The sequence below is a fragment of the Ciconia boyciana genome, chromosome 6, assembly GCF_034638445.1.
Source record: "Ciconia boyciana chromosome 6, ASM3463844v1, whole genome shotgun sequence".
Lineage (NCBI taxonomy): Eukaryota > Metazoa > Chordata > Aves > Ciconiiformes > Ciconiidae > Ciconia > Ciconia boyciana.
The window spans coordinates 27,805,751-27,827,664 of record NC_132939.1 but is presented as its reverse complement, the minus strand read 5'-3'; the positions used below and the strand labels follow the sequence as shown (position 1 = coordinate 27,827,664).

Here is a 21,914-nt window from a genome sequence, read left to right as displayed (position 1 = left end):
TCTCAAAGGTCTTATGATAGGTACCATGGGAAGAAAGCCAGGCTTCACATCTGAGTGACACATGATGCTTTTTTGTTTGTGACTACACAAAGCACTCGCCATTGGCTGTGAAGACTGCTAGTATTGTATAAGGCTTCAACCATCAACTATTTGCCAATTTAAATTTTAGTATTATAATCAATTGCTGTCTAACATGCAATCAGCAGGGACTTACTTGCAACTGGTTTTGCCTAGTCATTGCAAAACTTTTTGTTTAAACCTAGTTATCTTTGAGACTAAGCTTTAGAATTACTTAGTTTTTAGAGAGACCTCTATGCATCCTCAATCCACATACAAGTATTTTGACAAAAGCATAACTATGTACATTAAACTAAAAGCCTTACTCCACTATTGTTAAGGAATAAGAGCCAATTTAAACCGTATAAGCCACTTGTCTTTTGCAAGTATTGTTTAATCCATCTGAAGTGCTGACATATCACTACTACTGGTATGTCTTTCAGAAGAGTTACCAGGCCTAAAAAGCTGAAGAAATTATTGCTTTCTTTCTCTTCCCCTACACCTGCCTCTTCTTTTCAACTGGTACAAACTTACCTTCTGAAACTCCTCCATGCAGGCAAGCCTCTCTTTCCAGTTACCACTGTCCAACTGCTGGATACAAGAAGCTGGAAGGACAGCAGCAGCTTTCTCTTCACATACTTCTATCTGCAGACAGATCAGAACAAGGTTAACACCCCACTGTATCCCTTCAGAGGGGGCAGCAGCCTTAAGGACAGGTAACATACTGGAATGACCCTTGCACTGTGGTGCATTTACAAAATATGAAAAGTTTTCTGTTGTAGGTTGAAAGATTTTGTATGGATTATAGTTTAGGCGCCTTATGAATTTAGGAAGCTGCTAAATTGTACTGCAACAGAAAAGTAATCCATGAAAAGTATGATAAGTTATGCAGACAGTCAAAAATAATGCTGAGTAACCACTATCTACTTATAGAATCAAGCAGAGGTAACCTAAAATTTGCAACATAATTTTGTATAAAGTCTGAATAAACATTCACAGCAATGAATCAGTGGTTGATGAGGGTAGATGGGAGAAGATGCATCTTCTGCATCCATTTTAGCAAAATGAAGAATTAATGTTATTTAGTATATGAAAAGTGATAAAAACTTCCCTTGTTTCACCGGTGTCTGTATCCCCTTCAGGAAGTGTATACTCATTTTCCACTGTATAACTAGCAATATAAACTGGATACATAATGGAAAGTATTCATTCTAAGCAACACTCTAAAGATAACTGACAGAACAAAAAACTTGCAGATACATCTAGCAAAGCTTTAATAGATTTTTGTTACTCTTTGACCTACAGATAGCTTAGTTTACCTGGTTCCCTACCAAGAAGGTAGGTAGATGCTCAATTAACATGCAGAATTCAATCATCTTCTTGAATTATAACTTAATATGAACAGCATGGAATAAACTTGCATTAGTTAAATTACTACTGTATTCTACTTCAGATTTCAATGTAAACTTCAGAATACTGTATTCTCAGGCTTTTAATACCAGATACCTTCAGCAAATTATGCATCCTAGATTACATATAAAGTAGTCATATTGTTCCTTTTTTCATCTGTTCCTAGTTCAGGGACAACATGATATACCCTACTATATTAGCATGATTTATTTTTTACTGTCTTATATGGCCTGTTACCAACAACAGCCTGAAGAACAGGTGTGTTTACCAGAATATATTGAGTGCCCATTTTACCAGTTATGAATTCCATTTATTTAAATGTATTGCTTTCCCTTGTCCTAAGAAAAAAACCCCTGACTTCAGTGAAAAATTCTGTAGTAGCTGAAGAACTGATTAACCAAAGCTACTCATACAGAGGACTTTGTACTTCAGAGAATAGCAGAATACTCACCGACAGCTCCGATTCAAATATTTCTTTGGTCTCAGGACCCTTCTTGCCTTTAGCCCCAGCACCTCCCATACCTGCAGCTGCAGCTGGTTTGCCTTTCTTGGGTGGGCCCCCAGACTAGAAAGGAAATGGACAAGTTAACCAAGATCAAATAGGTCTCCAGTTCATCAGATACTAAAAGAACTGCTGTTTTTCCACACTTCTACATTCTAATGTCAAAAAATACCTATCTCTCTAGTACCGTAACAGCTGCAGGCAAAGAAATAGTTTTCTGCCAGAGCTTATTTAATTCATGTTGCTTTCAGACTACCAGGTTTTATAAAACATGTGTAGTAACAGGGACACACAAGACAATGAAAGATAAAAAGGGAAATAACATATGTATTTGTGAAGGTTCAGGAAATAATGAATTAATCCATATATTCTCCTATGGATACTGATTAGGTATTAAACTTGCGACTGGTGTCTCTTTTCCAGGCTACCAGAGTATCAATAGATTTTTAAAAATATGATCCATTCTACCATTCACTTCTAGGTTTCCCACCTAGAGGAATAAGTAGGGTATTACAAAGACCATCTATAGTGCTACTTAGGTCAATTTTTAAAATCCAAATAATCGTTTTAAAATAATACAGGCTAATGGTTCAAATTATTTATGGTAACAAACTAAAAACACCACCAAAGAGAATACTCAACACTTAAGTAGTAACCTTGCTAGTTATAAAAAGAGACTTGACTTCAGCCAAATATTACTATATCACCACAGAGCTCATTAATGTTACAACATCTGAGGCTCCTCTGAATGCCTCCAGTGGTCTACCACTAATTCAATATCAAAATCTGGTATTAAGACGTAAGTGACAAGACAGTTTGTATCATTAAAAACAGATTTCAAAGTACATTCTCAGAAAGTCCCAGATTCTTTTTGTTGTTGGGCTCACCTACTCCTACAGAAGGACAACAATTCCTCAGTGGAAGGAGATGTTCAACAGGCTACCTTTGATCTTCAATAAGTAACTATTCTATGCAATCACAGACAACTGTGATTGTCAGACAATCTCTTGGCAATCTCTCTTACCTTCACAGCAGGTGCTTTTTTCAGTGGTCCTGGTTTGGTTGCTGCATCTTTTGTTTCTTTATCTCCACCAGTCCCTGAAAGAGCAGGGGTCTTTCCAGTAATAGGCTTGCCTTCTTTTTTCTCAGCAGCTCCTCCTGTCTTTTTACCATAAACTAGTTCTACCTTCTCAGCACACTCTTTAATCTGACAAGCAGTTAAAAAAAAAAGGTGGGGGGGGGGGAGGAAAAAAGCTATTTAGCTACCACAATTGGATGTACAGTGTCCCTTCAACAGCAGTGGCTCAAACTTGACTACTCTGGAAAAAACGTGAAGAGGTTAAGTTATTTACTTCACCAAATTTTGTTATCCTGTGTTCCTTACAGTAGTAACGTTAACCAGTCAATGGCATCAGCCATCGCTGTATTGCTAGAATAGTTTTCCTAGTTCAAAATGAAGTGTATTTATACACATAGAAAACATTGACACCTCCCTGATACTTATAGATGCTCTAAAGACTAATTCTTAGTACCTTAAATAAAATCATCATTCAGTCAAATCTGTCAGCTTATGCAAAAGCATGAAAACTTTATTGTTGGAAACTACGTCTTTAATACCAAATCCTGTCTAGTAATATAGAATCAGACCATATGGTTATGACCTGAAACCCTAAACTTTGTTTCAGACAACAGAGAAAGTGTTCAAAAACAAACAAAACCCCACATACATACAACCAAAACCAACCCCAAACAAACAAAACAAATCTCACAACCCACCTCATAGATAATACAGCCTTGAAGCCAAACAGATAATTTACATAAGAATGAAAAGGTGCAATGTTAACATAATAATGCATTTTAGGTAGCGGAAGTCAAAGAAGAGATGCCTGATAATCTAGCAAGAAATAAAGAGATTTTCAGATTCCCTGCAACATCAGTAACTTAAGTGAAAAATAAATTTTCAAAAACTTGTGCTGAAAGTCATTAGCTAAAGCATCCTCTTTAGTCCTCTCTAGCCTAAGATGCATCTTAAATGGATAAATGGACCTTTATTATCATAAATGTTGTTTAAAAAAAAACAAAACTCACCCGATCAAGCTTTAGTTTGTCTACATCTGCTAGAAAAGGATTCACAGCTTTCTCTCCAGCCACTTTTAAGGCAGTGCCTAATGCTTCAAATCCAGCATCTCTTACTTCAGGAGCAGAATCATTGATATGCTGCACAGAAAGACAGCTTCTATCATATGACTTGCAGCTCATATCTAAACAGATTCTTAAATCCATCCTCTGTATAAATCCCCTTCCCTTTAAAATCTACGTCTACTACAGAATAATCCTTAACATTCCACTGCAGAAAGAAAAAGGTTGTTTTTCACTTCTGTTTTCCTATGTCCTAATCAAGTCTACTCTTTCTCAGATATAGCCAGTTTCCCATCTTTGGATCTTTAACACAACAAGAAGAGGGTAAATGTTCATGCTGTAACAGATACTGCAACACCATGAAAGTTCACAAGGAGTTCGAAGTTCTGCAACCCTGTTCAAATCTCCATTTTTAAAGGCAAGGACACTTCCCATAACAAGGAAAGGACTATTTTGCAGTGAGAAAAAAGTATACAACATTATTGTTTACACTGATAAATGCTCTAGTGTAACTGCAGCGTATGAATCGATGGTTCTTTTATCCATGGTAAATGATATGTAGCATTCCAACAAAAGCTTGCTAGAGATGTCAGCAAGAAGCAAGTGGCACATTGCCCAAAAGTTTAATAGTTGCAAATCACTGTCTTCATCTATTATAAACTTGGTGAATCTTCAGTTTCAGAGAAGCTAAGAAAAAGGAGACTAAACTGTTCCCATGACTGACAGTCATTTTCAAGTTTGACATCAGTCAAAACTGACTCTGATGGCTACATAGCACACAAGAACTCTTTAGTCCTTGCACTACCAGAAGGGTCTTTCTCCCAAAACAATCCAATGCTTCACAACAACAGTGCTTGGGTCAATGTCAGAGAAGCACCAGCTCCTCCTGCTTTACCTTGAGAAGCGCAGCACAAAAAGGTTTTAACAGGCTTTTTGGCAAAGTAGAAGGTGTGCAGTGACGGAAGCTTCTTGCAATGAAAAGGGATGTTTGTTGCTTAATTGTTGGGTTTTTGTTGTCCATCACTGCCAACACATCTTCACTTATGTTCTGCAACGTGGTCTACAGTGTTGGATAAAGAAGTCATTAGTTTCAGTAAGGTAAGAGAAAAGCAAGTCAAAGTTAGACACTAATTCTCACACAATGGGAAAATTGTCACTCTTACTTACTGTAAGAAAGATTGCATCAATAGCCTCCTGCAGTGCCTGCACTACCTGAGGCTTCTTCTCTTTAAATTTCTCCAGGATTGTTGGAACAACCTGTGGAAAAGAGAAAAAGAAACAAACAAAAAAGTCAATCCACTCTTCACTAATATAACTAGAAAGCCTGATAGTCTGCTCCCTGGTATTTTGCAGAGAAGCAAACAATGCAAACATCACTGCTGCCCCCTCCAGGGGTACACAACAGCAGTACGAACTAGTTTATTCTAGCTGATCTCCAATATTAAATTCATGCCAGTCAATCTATTAACAAATACAGATTTTTGAGCAATTTCATAGCAAAGCTAAACAAAAGGCAGATATACAAGTTCACATAATTGCAGATGAATACTCTGGCTCTACTGGTCTGGAACACAGAGCAATAGAATGGAAATTAAACAATTTCACAGCACAGAGTGCTGTGCTGTGGTACTATAAGAATCCAGGAAGGTATACAAACTGTCCCCTCTTTCCCAGCTTCCTGACAGCACTCAGCATGGCTCTTTAAGAAGCCCTCATATCAGCCCACAGCTGACAAGACCATGGTGCTAAAGCAACCTGAATCCTTCCTGGAGCAATATTTTTCAGATCTAGCACCTTGAAAAAGCACACCTGACAAACTATGCCGTACTGGAATTTCACAGCAATTTATACCCAATCTAGCTGCTCAGGCAGTCACTGCTGAAAAATAAAATAAATAAAAAAATATAAGGGGAAAAATAAATAAATAAAAAAAATCAGCAAACATTCTCATGTGCCAGTAATACAAGCAGCTCCATTTAAGTACAGTCTCTGTAACAGTAAGATCTTCTGTTAGTAAGCCAGAAACATGCAGAGCTTTTAACTGTGGAAAGCAGGCTATTTTCAAGATTTTCATAAACATAACGCAGTTCATAGTTTGGAAGCAGTCTGATGCCTTACAGAAGTTATAAGCTCTTGCATAATACAAAATAGATTTTCCACAGATAATGCTTTCTACTCAGAAGCTGACTATGAGATCTCAACTCCTTGCGACATAGTGACCTAGGCTCAGCTGGTATCCTTTGCTGGGCCGCAACTTGCAGATCCCCTGTTCACAAAGACTTTAGCACTAAAAAAACTTTAATGCAGAACAGCACCATAGAGACCCTCATACGTGCTACTGCAGGTGTTAGACACCCCGAAACTCTACAGAGAATAAAGTAATAGGCAGGAGATATTTAAAATCATTAAGTCTCTGTTTTAGAAAATGCTGACAGCTAGAATGAATATTTTTTGACATGGAAGTTAGAAGCCATATCCTATGTGAGAGAGGGAGGGAAGGAAGAAATGTCAGTGCAGGGCTCCAAAGGCAGTCAACAGAGGTGAAATTGGGCCACATGCACTCAATTACAGTGAGTAGCATGGTTCTATGCTTGATTCCATCATTCTTGTTTTAACATAGACTGTAACATTACAGTCTTATATTTAACTAATAGAGTTTATAACAATCCCACAATTCTAGCAACAGTTCTGTTTTATAACACTTCAAATGCCTGCTCTCAGAAGTCTAAATCTTCCTTGCTAGTAAATAAATCCAGCAAACAAATCAAGTGAACTGGTACAATGAGTGCTGAGATTACACAATTCATAGCTGTCATTACCATACTGAAAAAGTCATCTTCTCAACCATTTGCTTGGCAACCATGGAGCTATACCCTTATTTTAGAAGCTCAGCTTTTCCAATACTAACTCTGTAGCTATGAGGGTTAACCTTTAACACACAAATCAAGTGTAAACAGATGTAAGAGTGCTTCTTACAACTACAGAGAGCTTTCATAATGAAACAGACTTTGTCCAAACTGTTGTTCAGAGTTCGGTAGACTTGAATGTTTCTGAAGCAGTGAGATTAAGTTACTTCCCAATTCATCACAAAATATAACACTACCGGCAGCCAGACACATGAGTTCTCTCTGTCTCTAAAGTTCTACCCCCATCACTCTTGCTTATCACAAGAAAAACTTGATTGAGCAGCTTAAAGAACACAGCAACAGAGGCTTGAGAAACAAGTGAGATAACTGCAACTAATTAAAAGCTCCCTTTCTTTCCAGAGACTGGTTCAAGCTTCCCCGTATTCCCTGATATTAGCTGTTGGTAAGAGAAGACTAGCAAAGCAGAACAGAGAAGAGCATTAAACTAGATCACCAGAAGATTTTGGTACCAAAAAGTAGTTTGGCTATTTAAAGCAGACAAAACCACTCACAAAACCCAGACAACAACAAAAATCCCACCAGCAACCCTCCCCCAACATTCAAAAAACACCCAGCCACCTAAAACATACATCATGGAGCTGCTAAGTAGAATTCAGGTTCAGAAGCTATTTTTTCCACTGTGGCCTACAAATGCATTTCTGTAGGTGTATCTCCAGGATGAGGTAATGTAAATAAAGTTCATTTCATGGCAGAGTAATTCAGAGTTGTCTTAGTACAGAAGATTTATTGCAATAGTAAGCTTAATGTTGCTGAATGTGAATAAACAAGGTCCTTTTAATCTTAAGCTGCAAGAGATCTTGGCAGACAATTGTACAAAGAATACCTTTGATAAATACCAAGGTTTGACACGGGGTCGGGGGACGGGGACTGAGGCGGGGGGGAGTGTGAGATGTCCAGCACCAATAAAACCAGAAAAAAAAAAAGTATATACTCTTACTTACATGCCCTGCATACTGTCCAAATTTCTTTCGGAGGCCAGCAGCTAGCCCAGCAAGGCATTTGGCAGCCAAAGCAACTAACATAACATTTGTATCCTTTCCAACAACCTGAAGAGAAAAAACAAACAAAAAAATCCTATGTTAAAGACTGAATATCCAAGTTTCAGAGACTTGGAAGAATTTTTTAGAATAGTCAGTGAGCTACAGATTGGGTTATTTCCACCACTGTTCCAGCTAATAATTTTCTACTCATGAGTATTATTCTCAACTATAACTTTTAAAGTATGATACAAATAAATTACAAAAAAATGTTAAACCATAGGTACACTCTGGGTTTCATTTATTACCTTTTTGAGAACTTTCACCAAGTCTGCATAGTCTCCTGATTCCAATTTGGGATTTTTCACGAGCAGTTCAACAGCTTCTAGAGCTTCTTTCCTTTCTTGCCACTTTTTTGCTTCCTGCAGAGTAAATAATTTACATTCATTTATAAATGCAAACCATTCTAGAGAAGCATATTTGCCACAAACCATAGATCTTAAAACTTAGTTCTATCCTGAGAAAGCCAGAGTCTCCCTACAGTTCAACATCAATAATTGCAATGAAATATGAAATACAGTCCTTTCCCAGGACATATCCCAGCTCCTTAAAATTACAGCTTTCTTCCTGGTAAATCAAGTTTTGAGACTTATTTATGATAGTCTATATTTTACTTACACTATTCTGTTATTATCCATGTAGCAGTAAAGCATACATTGTAGAATGCCAGTAAGTCTTAAGACTCATTAGTTCCACATGTCATAGAATTAACTGGTAGTATTTAAGTTTATGCTTACTATTTTCTCATAGAAGTCTTTGGGAAGCTTGGAAAGAATTTCTACAGCTTCAAGCAACTCATATGCATCTACTTGTGGTACTGCCTCTTCTTCATCATCACCTCCTGCAACCAGAAGAGAGAAAAATATAAGCAGAGTGACAAATGAAATTGATTACCGCACCACCTAAGGCTCATTGTTTAAAAAAATACTATCAGCAGTTGTGATTTTGCTATTCCAAAGGACAGATGCTCTTTCATATAAAAGTTTTTGCCCCAGCACATTTTCTTGTTGTGTACTGCATCCCACATGTTTTGCACCAGTTTGACCAAAAGCATCTTTACAATTTAATGCATTCCTTCACTAATAATATAGCAGTGATATACTTTCCAATGGAGTTCAGAGATTAAATAATTTACCTCCATCTGCATCTCCTCCAACTGCCTGCTGCTGCTCAAATTTTGCTTTCAGCTCCTGTTGGGAACGCAGAAACCTGGTCTGCTTAGGAGCAGCTGATGACACTTTGACCCACTCTTCTTCTAGTTCTTTTAGCTGCCAAAAGGGAAAAGAATCATCATATCAGAGACATTTCGTACATACCCCAAGACAAGCAATGCTTTACGGAAAGCAATGGAGTTTTCCCATTTCAAAGCCAAGACAGCACTACCTTTCAAGTTTTTTTTTCTGCGACCAAAGAAGTGACTTTCCCTTCACATTCACTGTTCAGAAGCTTTTGACCAAATATATCCACAAAACAGAACATCATCGACAAAAATATCAATGCAAAGCATTTACATAAGAACAAACTGCAGAACAGTCAGAATGGTGTCCCCTCTGTAGAAACTTGAAAATAAAAATGGCTGAGCGTGAAGGAAATAACAGCCATGCTATTATTACACACGAAAACTAAGATGAGACAAACACGTTGAGCTACATTTGATGAGACAGTTTGGTTTTTTGTGGTTGTTTTTTTAAACCATGCCTTTTTCCAACAGGTTACTGCTTTCCACCTGAACACAATTAACTCAAGTGGGTAGGAGGGAAGGATGCATAAATAATTGATAAAGTTGTAAAAGGATGTTCCATCTCCAATAGCACAGTTATCTATCATAATGTAAAGCCACTTCCTGAAGTGGAACAGTCACATCCTGAGCACCACCAGAAAAAGTCTGAAGGGCTGTGCAGCGGAAAAATCTTCAGGGAAAAAGAAAACGGAGAAGGAAAATGGTCGACTTGAAGACTTTCAGTGCAGGGGTTTTTCATAAGGGTAACCATTTGCCCTTGGGTTAGGTCTCCAAGAAATACTGTTCTACTTCTCAAATCCCCTCCTCAGTTTCAACATGATGCTTTCCCCCGCAACTTCACATATATTCAAAGCAACAAAACATTGTCACAATTTCTTTACAAATAACAAAGAGGGAATAACTTTTTAGGTAAAGTCACAGGAAGCTAAAAAAATAACATTGCTGTTAATTGAAAAATTCTAGCTTTGACTTTAAGAATGCCCAACACCACAGGATCAGGGAGGGTGAGCATTGAAGTGTTTTCTCAAATGTCTGGATACAGAATTACTTTCTGCCTACCTGAACAGAATTTATGTTCTGCAATGGAGGTCTCAGAGCATCCCTTATCCAACGGTAGATCTCTACAGCAAGGAGCTTGGCTTCATCTCGAACAGCCTTTTCCCGAGACTCAAAAAGTTTTGGCAATACTTTAATGATTGGCTTCAGTGAGATTATTTTTGAACCAAATTCACTGAAAGTTAAAAGCATGGAATAGCATCAGTGTCCAGGTAGGAACCACAGAGTGATCCACAAATAATAATTGATATATATTTTTTTAAACTATCTATGAAATGCTTCCAGTGCACATTTAGGGTTTTTGTCATTTACTCAAATCATTATTATAGCTATTATATTGTGAAGCTACTAAGCTACTGTAAAATGTAAAGAATATTTGCCCTATCATAATTACCCTGCACACCCAGCTTGGAATTACAAAATCTGGCCTCTGAAGTTACTTCAAAACACTTAATCCAATCTGCTGTTTAAATCTGTTCCCTTGCCAGGGGGTGTGGGGGAGAAAAGAGAAAAAGAAAAGTGTCCTTAAACCAAAATTTGTATGACCTATTTTTTTTTTTTTTTTAAATCAGAATAGAATCTCCTTTGTCTATCCTTGGACGCAAACGGCAGTAAAAGTATTAGTCAGTTTTCCACTTGTTGGACCAGGTAATTATAATGAGCCTGGGTCATCGTCACAGAAAACACACGTGTTGAAATATGTGCTGCTGAAATGACACAAACAAGTTTTCCCAGCCAATCACTCTTCCCTGTCAGCAGATTCTACATGTTGTTTAACTTAATACACTAAACTTCTTTTTTCAATCACTGCTGAATGAGAACATGAGAATTTTCATACTCATAGTAAAGTTAACTGCCAGAGTTCTTAACGCATCATATCTAAATCACCTGAGAAGCCATAATTTTTTTTGATTCAGAAGCATTTCTTTTCCTTGCAAATTCGGAATTAACCTTTCCAATCACACTTTTTCTTCTGCTTCCCTCCAATCAAGTACCACATGAAGAAGCTAGTCAAAACATCTGCTCAAGAACTAAAACTTACATCTTGCTTTCTAAAAATTCTAGTGCTAAACATTTTATTGCCAAGCCCACTTTGAGAAATACTAAGTATTAAAACCTACAAAAGAGGCTCCAGTCTTAGAAAGAACACAATTTAAATGTAGAATATGAACAAATGAGTTGCCCAAGATTTTTGTTTTCCTACCGTGACTCAAAAAAAGAGCATATTAGGAAAAGTACCTATACAAATTCTCTTATTCTTATCTAATTCATATAATATTATCTAATTCATACAACAACACAGGAAAGAACAGAAACCTTAGCACAAGATAAAAACACCAGAAGCTAAACTAGTTATGCACCCAAGCTACCCACCTAGGTACAACACAGACAAATTTTGTTATCAATGCGGAAACCCTGTCAAAGCACAAGACAAATTTATGTAGCAACACAGCTCGGAAACAAAGATGAAGGTTAAATCAACAGGGCTCCATGAAAGAATTTGGTCTTGCCACCTCAAAGTTAATAGAATACTACGTATAAAAAAAAAATAGGCAGATGTGATACAATTTATAGGCGTGGTTAGTTGAAAGATATTGAGGAAGGTTATGCAGGTTTCTAATTACACTGTACTGTTAAAAGGACATTTGATTAGATAAGGCAATTTAAAAGAGCTAAAATATATTCTTAAATGTGGGACAGTAGTTTCACTTAATAGAAGCATAGGTAATGTGCTAAGCCCAATGCTTTATTTTGACTTCTATTACAGAAGCCTGAAACAATTAGTTTAACAAGGACCATCTATATATATGCCTCAGCAAGTTCTCTAAAAAATACCTAGCATAAGACACTCTTCATCTATATCATACAGTTTTCACATGCACTACTTTACTCAGAAAAAAGTGTTCTGTCCATTAATACCAAAATTATGTTTCCTTTAAAAAAAAAAATCTCATGGACAGTGAATTATACGTACACCAAGTATAAGAATTTGATAAAACCCCAATATTTTTCACTCAAGTCAAAAGCAGCAAAACATACTTGAAGTGGAACAAAAAAATATGTTCCAAATCTAATCTTGAAACCAACTACCCCATCATAATTAAACTGGATTAAATTTTTAGGGAGCATTATCAGCTTTTCTTTTTAATAAAGAAATTTAATATGGACAATGGAAGCTTATTGTGCAATGAGCTTTTTTTTTTTCCTTTTCTTCCAAAAAAACCACACACCGTGTACCCAATTAAAGATGCTCTCATCAATGAGGAAAACAGTGAATTTTTTTTTTAAAAAAGACTACATTTTAATTTTCCCATCAGTGAGTTTATTTCAGCTATTTGGAAGAGAAGCTCCACAGTCTGGAACAAGACAGACTAATCCTGCCCTTCTTTCAGAGGTTCATCGTAAAAATGGAAGTTTGGTAAACAGTTGCCATGAACGAAAGTGATCCAGATGAGGCTTGTACAAAGACATCCCTCACATCTAACACATCCCATGATGCTCTCAAACTGTTGTTGTTAGAAAATATCAGTTCAGTAAAGATACATCCTATTCAACAATAACAAGGGCCTGCTAAAGATTTAAGCAACAAATTAGACTCTACATACTGCTGGGGTGAGGGAAAAAGAAAAAAAAACAAACCACAAACTAAAAACTAAAAGCTTACCTTAGTGCTTTCCTCAGTGTCTCTATACATGCTACTATGATTTTCGGGTTTTTGTTGTCCAGACCTTTTAGTAATTCTTCTTGTACTGCCTCCCCTTTCTCAATTTCTATATACATTAGACATATATCTAGACCCAGCTCTTTTGCTCTGGCTTTTGGCTGATTGAACACTTTATTTACAACTCCAGACGCTACTTCTCCTGTTGTCCTGAAAGATGAGAGAGTGTTACTTTTGGAACATTTACGTGAATTAGGTGTTCTACACCATTATCCACAGACAAAAGCACACACAACACCCAGAACATGGATTAAAACTCAGCAAGTCCTTATATAATAGGGATTAAATTCCAAGTTAACTTTGAAGGTAATAAGCTTTTGTAAGAGGGGACTTCAACCTCCAGTTTAATCAAAAGAACTCCAGCAGACCAAGTGCTAGTTAACATGTTCCTAATACTGCACTACACCAGACAGTGAATAGTAGACATTTTCTCAAAAAGTGTATTCATTAATATACATTAGTTAAGGTCCACAAATAAATGCCATTTCCTGGAATTGCATACATTGCAGTTAACATATACCATTGGCGCATAATCCCAGCACAGAATTTCACATCTATTTCAAAGCTTCCAATCAACTAAATCACACCACTTTTAAATCAAGGGGTTTGGAAGGTTGCTAGGTTTCTAAACAAAGCTTTGGGTTTGTTTATTTGTTTTTTAAATAAGACTTTTATTCATTTCATCAGGTCACAAAGTCAGTGGACCAAAGCACTGATCTGGCCCACTAGGTGTTTTTATTTCACCCTCAGGAGTACAGGCTATTTCATGAGCTAGACAACAGTGAACTACTAAAAAACATGCTGTGAAGAAATTGGCAGGTATGAAGATTCACATTGGTTAAGTTGGATGCAACACTGCATAAACATAACTACATTTTATTTCATGGATGAATTACATAAATATCTCTGAAAAAAGGCTCCCTGTACGTATAGGCTGTTTTAGTCAAAAGAGAACAGGGATTCCAGTTCACAGCACCTATACCACCAAATTACTGATTCACTTTCTCTACCATTTCAGAAATCTTTACTACTGCCTTTCATAGTTTCTTTGAACATTGTAAGCAATTTCTGACAAGTTAATATGCACAGGGAGGCCACCTACAAGGAAAGCCTACAATTCAGCAAATTCTCTAGATCAGAAAGCAAGTTGTGCTCTCAACAGTAAAGATCAGAATTGTTAGTGGGTACTGCACAATTTATCTGCAGCCTTTCTCAGAGAAGCACATTAAACTGTCATAACACCCTACTAATAGCAAGAAAGCGCTACTTACTTCCCAGCTACGTGAGCATTTTCAACATAAGCAAGCGCTGCTTCCAGTCCTTTCAACTGAGCCACTGCATTGGAGTCTGTCACAAATTTCTTTATCAATCCAAGATACTTGGACCATTCGGGACTCTTTTCATCATCTATCTTCTGGAAGAGCTTAAGGGCTTCTTCATAACCATTTAATCTGGCTTTCCACAGCTGGAAGCAGAAATCAGATGTTTAAATGTTATGCTAGTACAATCTTAACTCACCAGTCTCAAAGTTCTTCAATCATAGTTGAAAGTGTGCTCAGTAAGCTGGCATCTGCAAGATTTCTCTTCAATGACTATATGAATAACATGCAACAGGACAAAATACTTGTTCTTCTCCTGCCCAGAATGATCTGGATAGAGATGCCAGTCTTCCCCACTGCTCTCATAAGCTCCAACAACCACTGATAGTGGGAGCCCAACAACAGTTTCAGCTACAGATGAATAACTTCTCCACATGAATGACTGCACTGATCTTTCAGCGCACAAGCTTATGCCATACAGATTATGATGCTACTAAATTCTACTTAATAAGTGATATTCAGCCTCTAGGTCAGATAGAGCTGATGCAGTTTCAGATCTGTTATATGCACCCTGTGCAGCTGTTGAGATTACCTAACTATGGTGTACTTAGATAGAGTACCACCACAGAATCACCACAGCAGAGATATACAGCACGCCAAACACAAAGACAAGGTTTCCCACCTTGTGTTCACATTTCTGGTCAATGGGCAGTTTCATCCACTCGCTGTCGTCCCCCATTGTAATTCAGGTTCTCTCTATAATTACAGTAATTCCTGTGAAGATAGGGACAAAGTTAGAGCACAGAAAAATATGTCAGGTGCTACCCACAACATACTTCTACTTAAAACAAAACGAAGACAATTCTGTAGCAAATTTTATTGCTAATGTGCAACCCAACCTTGTAATTATATTTAGATATGCACTACTAAGAGTAGACCACTATTTTGTTAGCCCTGGAAAGCTACCAGAAGCCATTAAAGATTAGAGAGCAGTGCAATTTGTAATATTTCAGACACTAGAAGTCTCAACCTGTGAAAAGTTTTAGTAAGCCAAGAAGGCATGCAGGATATAACCTCATCTAAGCTTGAGGAAGAATGTACTATGATTAAGGCACTAAAACGAAATGAGTACCCATCAACACTAGAAAACTGACTCTTACTGACACATGCTTTCAGCAACAGGTGCCATGAATCAGTGTCAAAAAATAATCGGGTGCTAGTGTAAGGACAGCCATTTTAACAAACTTTACAAACAGCACAATTGAAATGAACAGTACTGTGAGAGGAACAAACCCCATTTTTGCAAGCTGGCCACTTTATGCCCTAATTCTAATGTAGCCAGTGTCAGCAACTGTCAACAAGGGATCAATTTCTTACCACCCATAGGTCTCAAATCCTTACTCATTCAAGTTCCTAAGTGTTTTCCTCCTTCCTCCCTTCCCTTTTAATAAAGGGAGGAATACTGACCATCAGGGTACGAGAGATGAGACCTCAGGCTCAATAGCCTTCTCAGACATAATGTACAACTAACCTGACTGCTCAGAGAATAACAAGAGAGCATGCCTGATGCAGGGAGATCAGCAAAATGAAAATAGCAGCAGCAGTACTGAGGGCTCCCAACATTATTTATACAAACAAACAAAATCAAACCAGAGAAGGAGTTACACATTCCAGCACACCAGTTTGAATGCATAGAGAAATATGACCAAAATTCTAAAAACTGGCCGGCATATACAACAGTTTATCACTAAAGGCATATAAATAGACAATCCTAGCAAAATATTCTTAATGCAAATTCAGCCTATGTCAGCAAAGCTGCATACTTTAACCTACAAGGTATTTCACCTAACGCACAGAGGTTCTCTGCAGAAAATTAATGCCTAGAATTAGGAGCATAATTTCACTGGTGTTAAGTTAATATAACCAAGTTCTCCAAAGTCTTCTGTCAGCCACACAACACTAACATACAGCTAACTCGATAGCACAATCCCCCAATAATTAAAAAAAACAAAACAAACAACCAAAACAAAACCAAAAAGCCCCAAAACTCCCACCAGCCACCAACACACACACCCACACCAAACTACACTAAGCTTACCTTAAATATTTATAAATTCCTATGGATTCTAATACTGTTCTCACTATAATTGCATAAACCTAGTAATTTGCCCAATGGCAATAAAAGAAAAGTCAATGTCAGGACAGAAGTTGACTACACATACAAACAAGTGTATCCAGGCATTACTATCTCATTTCACAAACAGTGATGTGGAATTTTTTCTTTACATCAGCACAGTTGCATGGTGGTACTGAGAAGTTTGCTTTTTAAGCAAAAAAAGGGGAAAAAAAATATTGTTGAGAGGGCCAAAGATGAAGACTTAATTAACCCCTAGCACTATAAACCACTGAGAATGAAGGAATCACTCTGTTTATTATGTAAGAAACGAAGTACACAGAAGTGAGGCTACCTAAAGCCCATTCTACTGAAATGTTAATTCTGGTACACTATCTTTTTAAATGTACAACTTTTTTTTTTTTAAAAAAAAGCTCTGGGTTAAATACTGGTCACACCTTTCCTCGATGTCAGGAACTGACAAGAAAAAGGTATTCTGACTTAACAGTTACAATGAAAATAAAACTCAAGCCTTGAAATGCCATACCAAAACCAAACAATCATAGGTCAACAGGGCAAGTGAGTTTCTTCATCTTTTTGCACCGAAGCCCCACCAGCCTTTTACAACAGATCCTGCTTTCACCTGTTTAAACTCTTCTGAAACTTTACTTTCTTTTTCTCTGTCCAAACCTCTCATTTGTTCTCCTATCCCCTCCTTCAGCCTACTGAAAGAGGGGGTTTCAAAATTAAATACAAGTCAACAACCTCCTGATGCAAATTCAATGCATTTTACCTATTTAAAAACAAAACCAAACACCCCCCCAAACAAACAAACAAGCCACCCCACACACAAAAGCAAGACACTCGTGGCAAACATGGAGGTAGGGGAGGTAAAACTATATCTAGCTCTATAATTGTGATGATTTCCCTCCAAAAGCAAAAATGAGACTGCATTCACATTAAAAACTTTTCAAACAGCTCACCTAGCGAAGGATGCAGGAATGCCCTAGTGTGAACGCAGTTAGAGCAGCAGCCTTCCTTCTGTCATTCAAGTTAGTTCTGCAGTGAAGCGCCATCAGGAAAGACACATCTTTGCCAGTTTAAGCTGTGTTTGCATTAGGAATACCTTCACCTTAATGTACCAGTATAGAAATAATGGAGTGCTTCCCCAGTGTGGATGCAGATGACATAGATAGATACAGTGGTCTCTTCCCAAACTCACACATGTCTTTGCCAGGAATAAGCAGAGTGAACTTAATAGGAAATTGGGTAGTTCTGAATCTTGCTGAGAAACCTGGAGGTAATTCAAGCCATTAACTGTCTATATAATTTTGTTGAGGAAAGCATAAGGAACCAATACAAGGACAATAGTTATTCACAAAGAAAACAGAAAAAGAAATAAAGCACAACTAACACACCTGCCAGCAGCAGAAACACCAGAATAAAGAGTTTTGGCACCTGTACTAAGACAAAACCCCATCTACACCCCGTTCTTTTAGAAAATTGTGAGCAGCATGTAAGCAGAACTTCCTACTTCAACACTAAAAAGAAACATTTATCTCTCTCCAGAAATCTGTTCCACCAAGGAAAATCTTATCGTAGGACAGCGACTACCTTACTACAATCCTAAAATCAGTTCAAGCCCTAAAGTCAGGAGCAACTCTTAATTAAAAGGCTTGTCCATTGCAAGGCTGATACTGATTTACAAGTATTTTCACCCTTTCACATATACAACAGTTCATTGCTACAAAGTGCGACCTCTTGCTTGTACACTCTAGTGATGCATTATAGAATCTAGAAGAAAAGGATCTAGGATTTCGCTTCCCAACATCATGATGTACTCAAGTGGGGGGGGGGAAACACACGTGATGGAACAGACACAGGGAGGGGAGACAGATGACCATGAAACAGTGTGTATTTTCTCACCCATTTTTTTCAGTCTGGTTAAGTCAGTTCCCCTACTATTTTTAGTTGTTAACATCTACAATGGTTACTTCAATTATAAAATGGGTTAAGTTGCCTTCTGTGCTGAATCTGGCACCTAAAAATAGTAATAAAATTATACTTCTCCCCCCCAATAACTTGCAAATCCCTTTAGAACAGACAGTTTATCAGAAAGTATTCCGCGGTCACAGAGGGAGAGCTCCTTCTTAAACATCCCATCTTTCTAGCTTCATCACTGGTCTGCCCTAGTGCCAAGATCTTGTACTGTCTACATCTTGCATTTACCAGAATAAAAGACTGTTGTTTCTCCCTTCAATTAAGTCACTGGGTTCTGTATGTTCATAGCATATTCCACATCTGACAAAAAGACTTTTTTTTTTTAAAAAAAAAGCTTCTTTGCAAAGACATGTAAACCTCCAGCCATTACTTTTCAACATCCAAATAGCAAGTAGCCTCATTATACAACAACGCAGCTAAATTATATTATTACTAGTGAATTTGCAGCAATAAAGCGTTTGACCTACATAGCGTTCTTTTTACCACAACTCAGAACAAGCAGACTTAAGTCTTTCAGTAACAATATTCATTTAGGTAGAATCCAGAAAACAAGACCTCCAAAGTGACTGAACCACCAAAATACATTTTATGAGAGAGGTTTGTTATTAACATGGTCAATACAACATTTCCAAAAGCAAGTCAACCGAGGAATCTGCAATGGAGATGAATAACAAATCCTCCCTGACAGTTCTTGGCAGGACAAGTTCTTATATTATAGAGCAGTGAGAAAATGAAGACCAAGGAAAGAATAGGGCGACTTTCAAAGGGAGACCACGCAAAAGCAGCAAGAGCAGAAAATATTTACAAAGCAGCACAAATGTGAGAATTTCAAATGTAAAAGTGAGAATTCCCCACTGAATATAAATAAGTTTAGGAAACAAATTTATCAACGCATTAAGAGATTATGGGAAAGTGTCAATACATGAAAGTTTGGATTAACCATGCACTGCCCTGAACAGCTCCTACTCAGCTTCTAAATAAATGCTTTCTCTGCTTCAATTTTTGAGGGCTGAATAGCATCAACCTTACAGGTCCATAGTACGGGGTTCTGCTAAAGAAAATCCTTTCATTGTAAACATCCTGAAATGTGTTTTATTTTGAAGTATACATTTATCACCTATCACTATATTTTATTGTAAAGTTTCAGCTTTCAGACTATTTCCTACAGAAAATGTGCAGTGGCAAACTAGGAAGCCGTTTTATGCTAAACAAAACCAGATGTTTATTGATACTGATTGTCCACTACTCCCTACTCACTTCCATCTATTGAACATCACCGTTGCACAAGAACAGCATCAAGCATTTTGATATTTTGAAAGCTTCTCAAAAACTTTACTAAAACAAGTACATTCTGAGAAAGCAAGACAGGCCTTTTTAAAGGAAAAAATCTGTCTGAAACATTCCTATATAGTAAGGCACATACCTGGAGAGCATATAGCTGTATGTCACATTTCACATGAAACTATACTTCTCTGTAGACAGTTCTCTGTCAATGCAGCCCACAGTTTTCCTAGCAGAAAGAAATTTTATTTGTTTAACGGCAGTTTGGGTCATATTTGCTCTTTGGCTCTGAAAAGATGAAGTTTCACTTTCTTAGAAGTTTAGCCCAGCATGTTTTCAGTATTTGCCAACTAAACCTTCTCATTAGATACAACATAAAGTAGCTCAGAAAAAAGGTTGAAAAATTCAAGTAATCATAACATAGTTAAATTTTTATTTTAAACAACACCTGGACACCCTAAGTATTTTGAAGATCACACAAATCTAAGGACTATAGCCTAATCAGTCAGTGAAACAATGCTATTGCTCTAGTAAATTCCACATAATCAAAAGGAAAATTGAAGTCCAGCTAAAAATCCTGAACTAGATACCTGCAAAAGCAGCAAAGAGTCGGAAGAACTTTCAGTCAGACTGTAAACATGCTTTCCAGCTTCAGTCCACATATCTTTTGATGACAGACAAAAGAACAAGAGGTTAAAAAAACCCACAGAAGATTATTTGCTGCTTAGGCAATAAAAACTTCCTAGGATTTTAAAGGCTGGCATTTTCAATTAAAAGATGAATTAGAAGTTACGAGATACACAGACTCTTGATAAAAGCTAGATCTCAGAGTAATGAAAAAGAAATAGGAGAAATGCATGCTAAAAAGGAATTGTTTCGCAGGTTGTGGAGTAGATGGCAGCTGAGAGAAGCTACCGCTTCAGAGCAAGGAAATGGCATTCAAGAGTAAACAGCATTAAATTCTCTCTTGCCTGCTCTAACTCATATGTCCTAACTCAGCTCAGTAACATCTTAACAGCACAAATGGCAAGTTTTTGGTAAGGGAGACAGATACTTAATTTCTCTGGAAAAATATGTTTTAATACATGGTCTCTAAAAGTAACTGAGGCCATTCTTTTCCATGCACCTAAAAGTGAGAGACAACGCAAAATAAACTGACCTTCTGCTACAGCTCAGAGCAAAAGCTATTTCTTACTGCATGGGCAAGCCTGGAGTGAAGCCAGTCTTACAGAGCAGAGAGGGGGCAAGTGGGAAAAGGGCAACCCACAGGCAAGTTTGTGTGCACTGACATAATTCTAAGGGTGGCAGGCTGGAATGAAAGACATTAGTGGGGCCATGCTTATTAGCTGCAAACTCCCCCATCCTTCAAGGTGTTTACAAAGCTCAGGCACGAAAAGGCTCCTGATGTTCTTTAAAAGGACGGCCTGAACTGCTGACGAAGGAAAGCTCCCGCGGAGACATCACACCCCTGGACCGACCACTAGCTCCCTCCTTCTCCAAGGGAAGCACCCTCCAACACGGCAGCACGGCCCTCCCTCCCCGCCCCCGCCATCCCCAGCACCTTCCAGAAGAGCACCCCTCTACTTCTGCCCGCTCTGCCCGCCGCCGGCTCCCCGCCCGCAGCCCCAGATGTCGTCGTTGTCGTCCTCCTCCTCCCCCCCCCGCCGCCGCGGGCCCCACCTCCCCCGCACGCCGCAGCCCAGAGAGCTTTCCCGTTCCGCGGCGGCACCGGCTGCGGGTATCTGGCAGCAGGCCGCGGCCGGGGCAGTGGCGGGCCGGCAGCGGCGGAGCAGGCCGCCCGCCCGGCATTGTTTCTGCCAGCCGCCCCCGCCCGAGGGCCGGGCCGGGCCCCGCCAGCGCCGCCGCCACCGCCACCGCCACCGCGCACCGCCCGCGCGGCTCCGCCGGGCCTCGCCGGACACTCACCCTGACAGCTCCGGGCCGGCTCCGCGGCGACAGCGGGCGGAGAGCCGCGGGGCGGGCCGGGCCGGGCCGGGCCAAGCCCCTCCCCGCCGGCGGGCGGGGCTCGGGGCGCCGCGGCCGCACCTGGGCGGGGAGCCGGCCCGCGCCGGGGCCAGACAAAGGCGGGCAGGGCAGGGCAGCGCCGGGC

The 21,914-nt window shown here is 38.7% G+C and overlaps 1 protein-coding gene across 6 annotated transcripts in view; it reads right to left on the bottom strand.

Annotated features, from left to right (window-relative positions):
* The window catches only part of CKAP5 (cytoskeleton associated protein 5), a 56,481-nt gene that overhangs the window by 30,832 nt on the left and 3,735 nt on the right, over nt 1-21,914 (bottom strand). For 3 of the 6 annotated variants that reach the window (XM_072863915.1, XM_072863919.1, XM_072863920.1), the window contains exons 2-15: nt 15,092-15,183; nt 14,362-14,555; nt 13,034-13,240; nt 10,372-10,543; nt 9,208-9,340; nt 8,810-8,913; nt 8,321-8,434; nt 7,977-8,081; nt 5,276-5,365; nt 5,004-5,168; nt 4,058-4,186; nt 2,994-3,176; nt 1,919-2,032; nt 592-702 (exon numbers count right to left, since the gene is read on the bottom strand). In XM_072863915.1, the coding sequence (XP_072720016.1) occupies nt 592-702; nt 1,919-2,032; nt 2,994-3,176; nt 4,058-4,186; nt 5,004-5,168; nt 5,276-5,365; nt 7,977-8,081; nt 8,321-8,434; nt 8,810-8,913; nt 9,208-9,340; nt 10,372-10,543; nt 13,034-13,240; nt 14,362-14,555; nt 15,092-15,148 (1,878 nt within the window). In that variant the 5' untranslated portion in view covers nt 15,149-15,183. Of the gene's footprint in view, nt 1-591; nt 703-1,918; nt 2,033-2,993; nt 3,177-4,057; nt 4,187-5,003; nt 5,169-5,275; nt 5,366-7,976; nt 8,082-8,320; nt 8,435-8,809; nt 8,914-9,207; nt 9,341-10,371; nt 10,544-13,033; nt 13,241-14,361; nt 14,556-15,091; nt 15,184-19,946; nt 20,034-20,394; nt 20,467-21,730; nt 21,750-21,914 lie in introns of those variants that run through there. The other 3 variants (XM_072863916.1, XM_072863917.1, XM_072863918.1) reach the window with 3 other exon arrangements.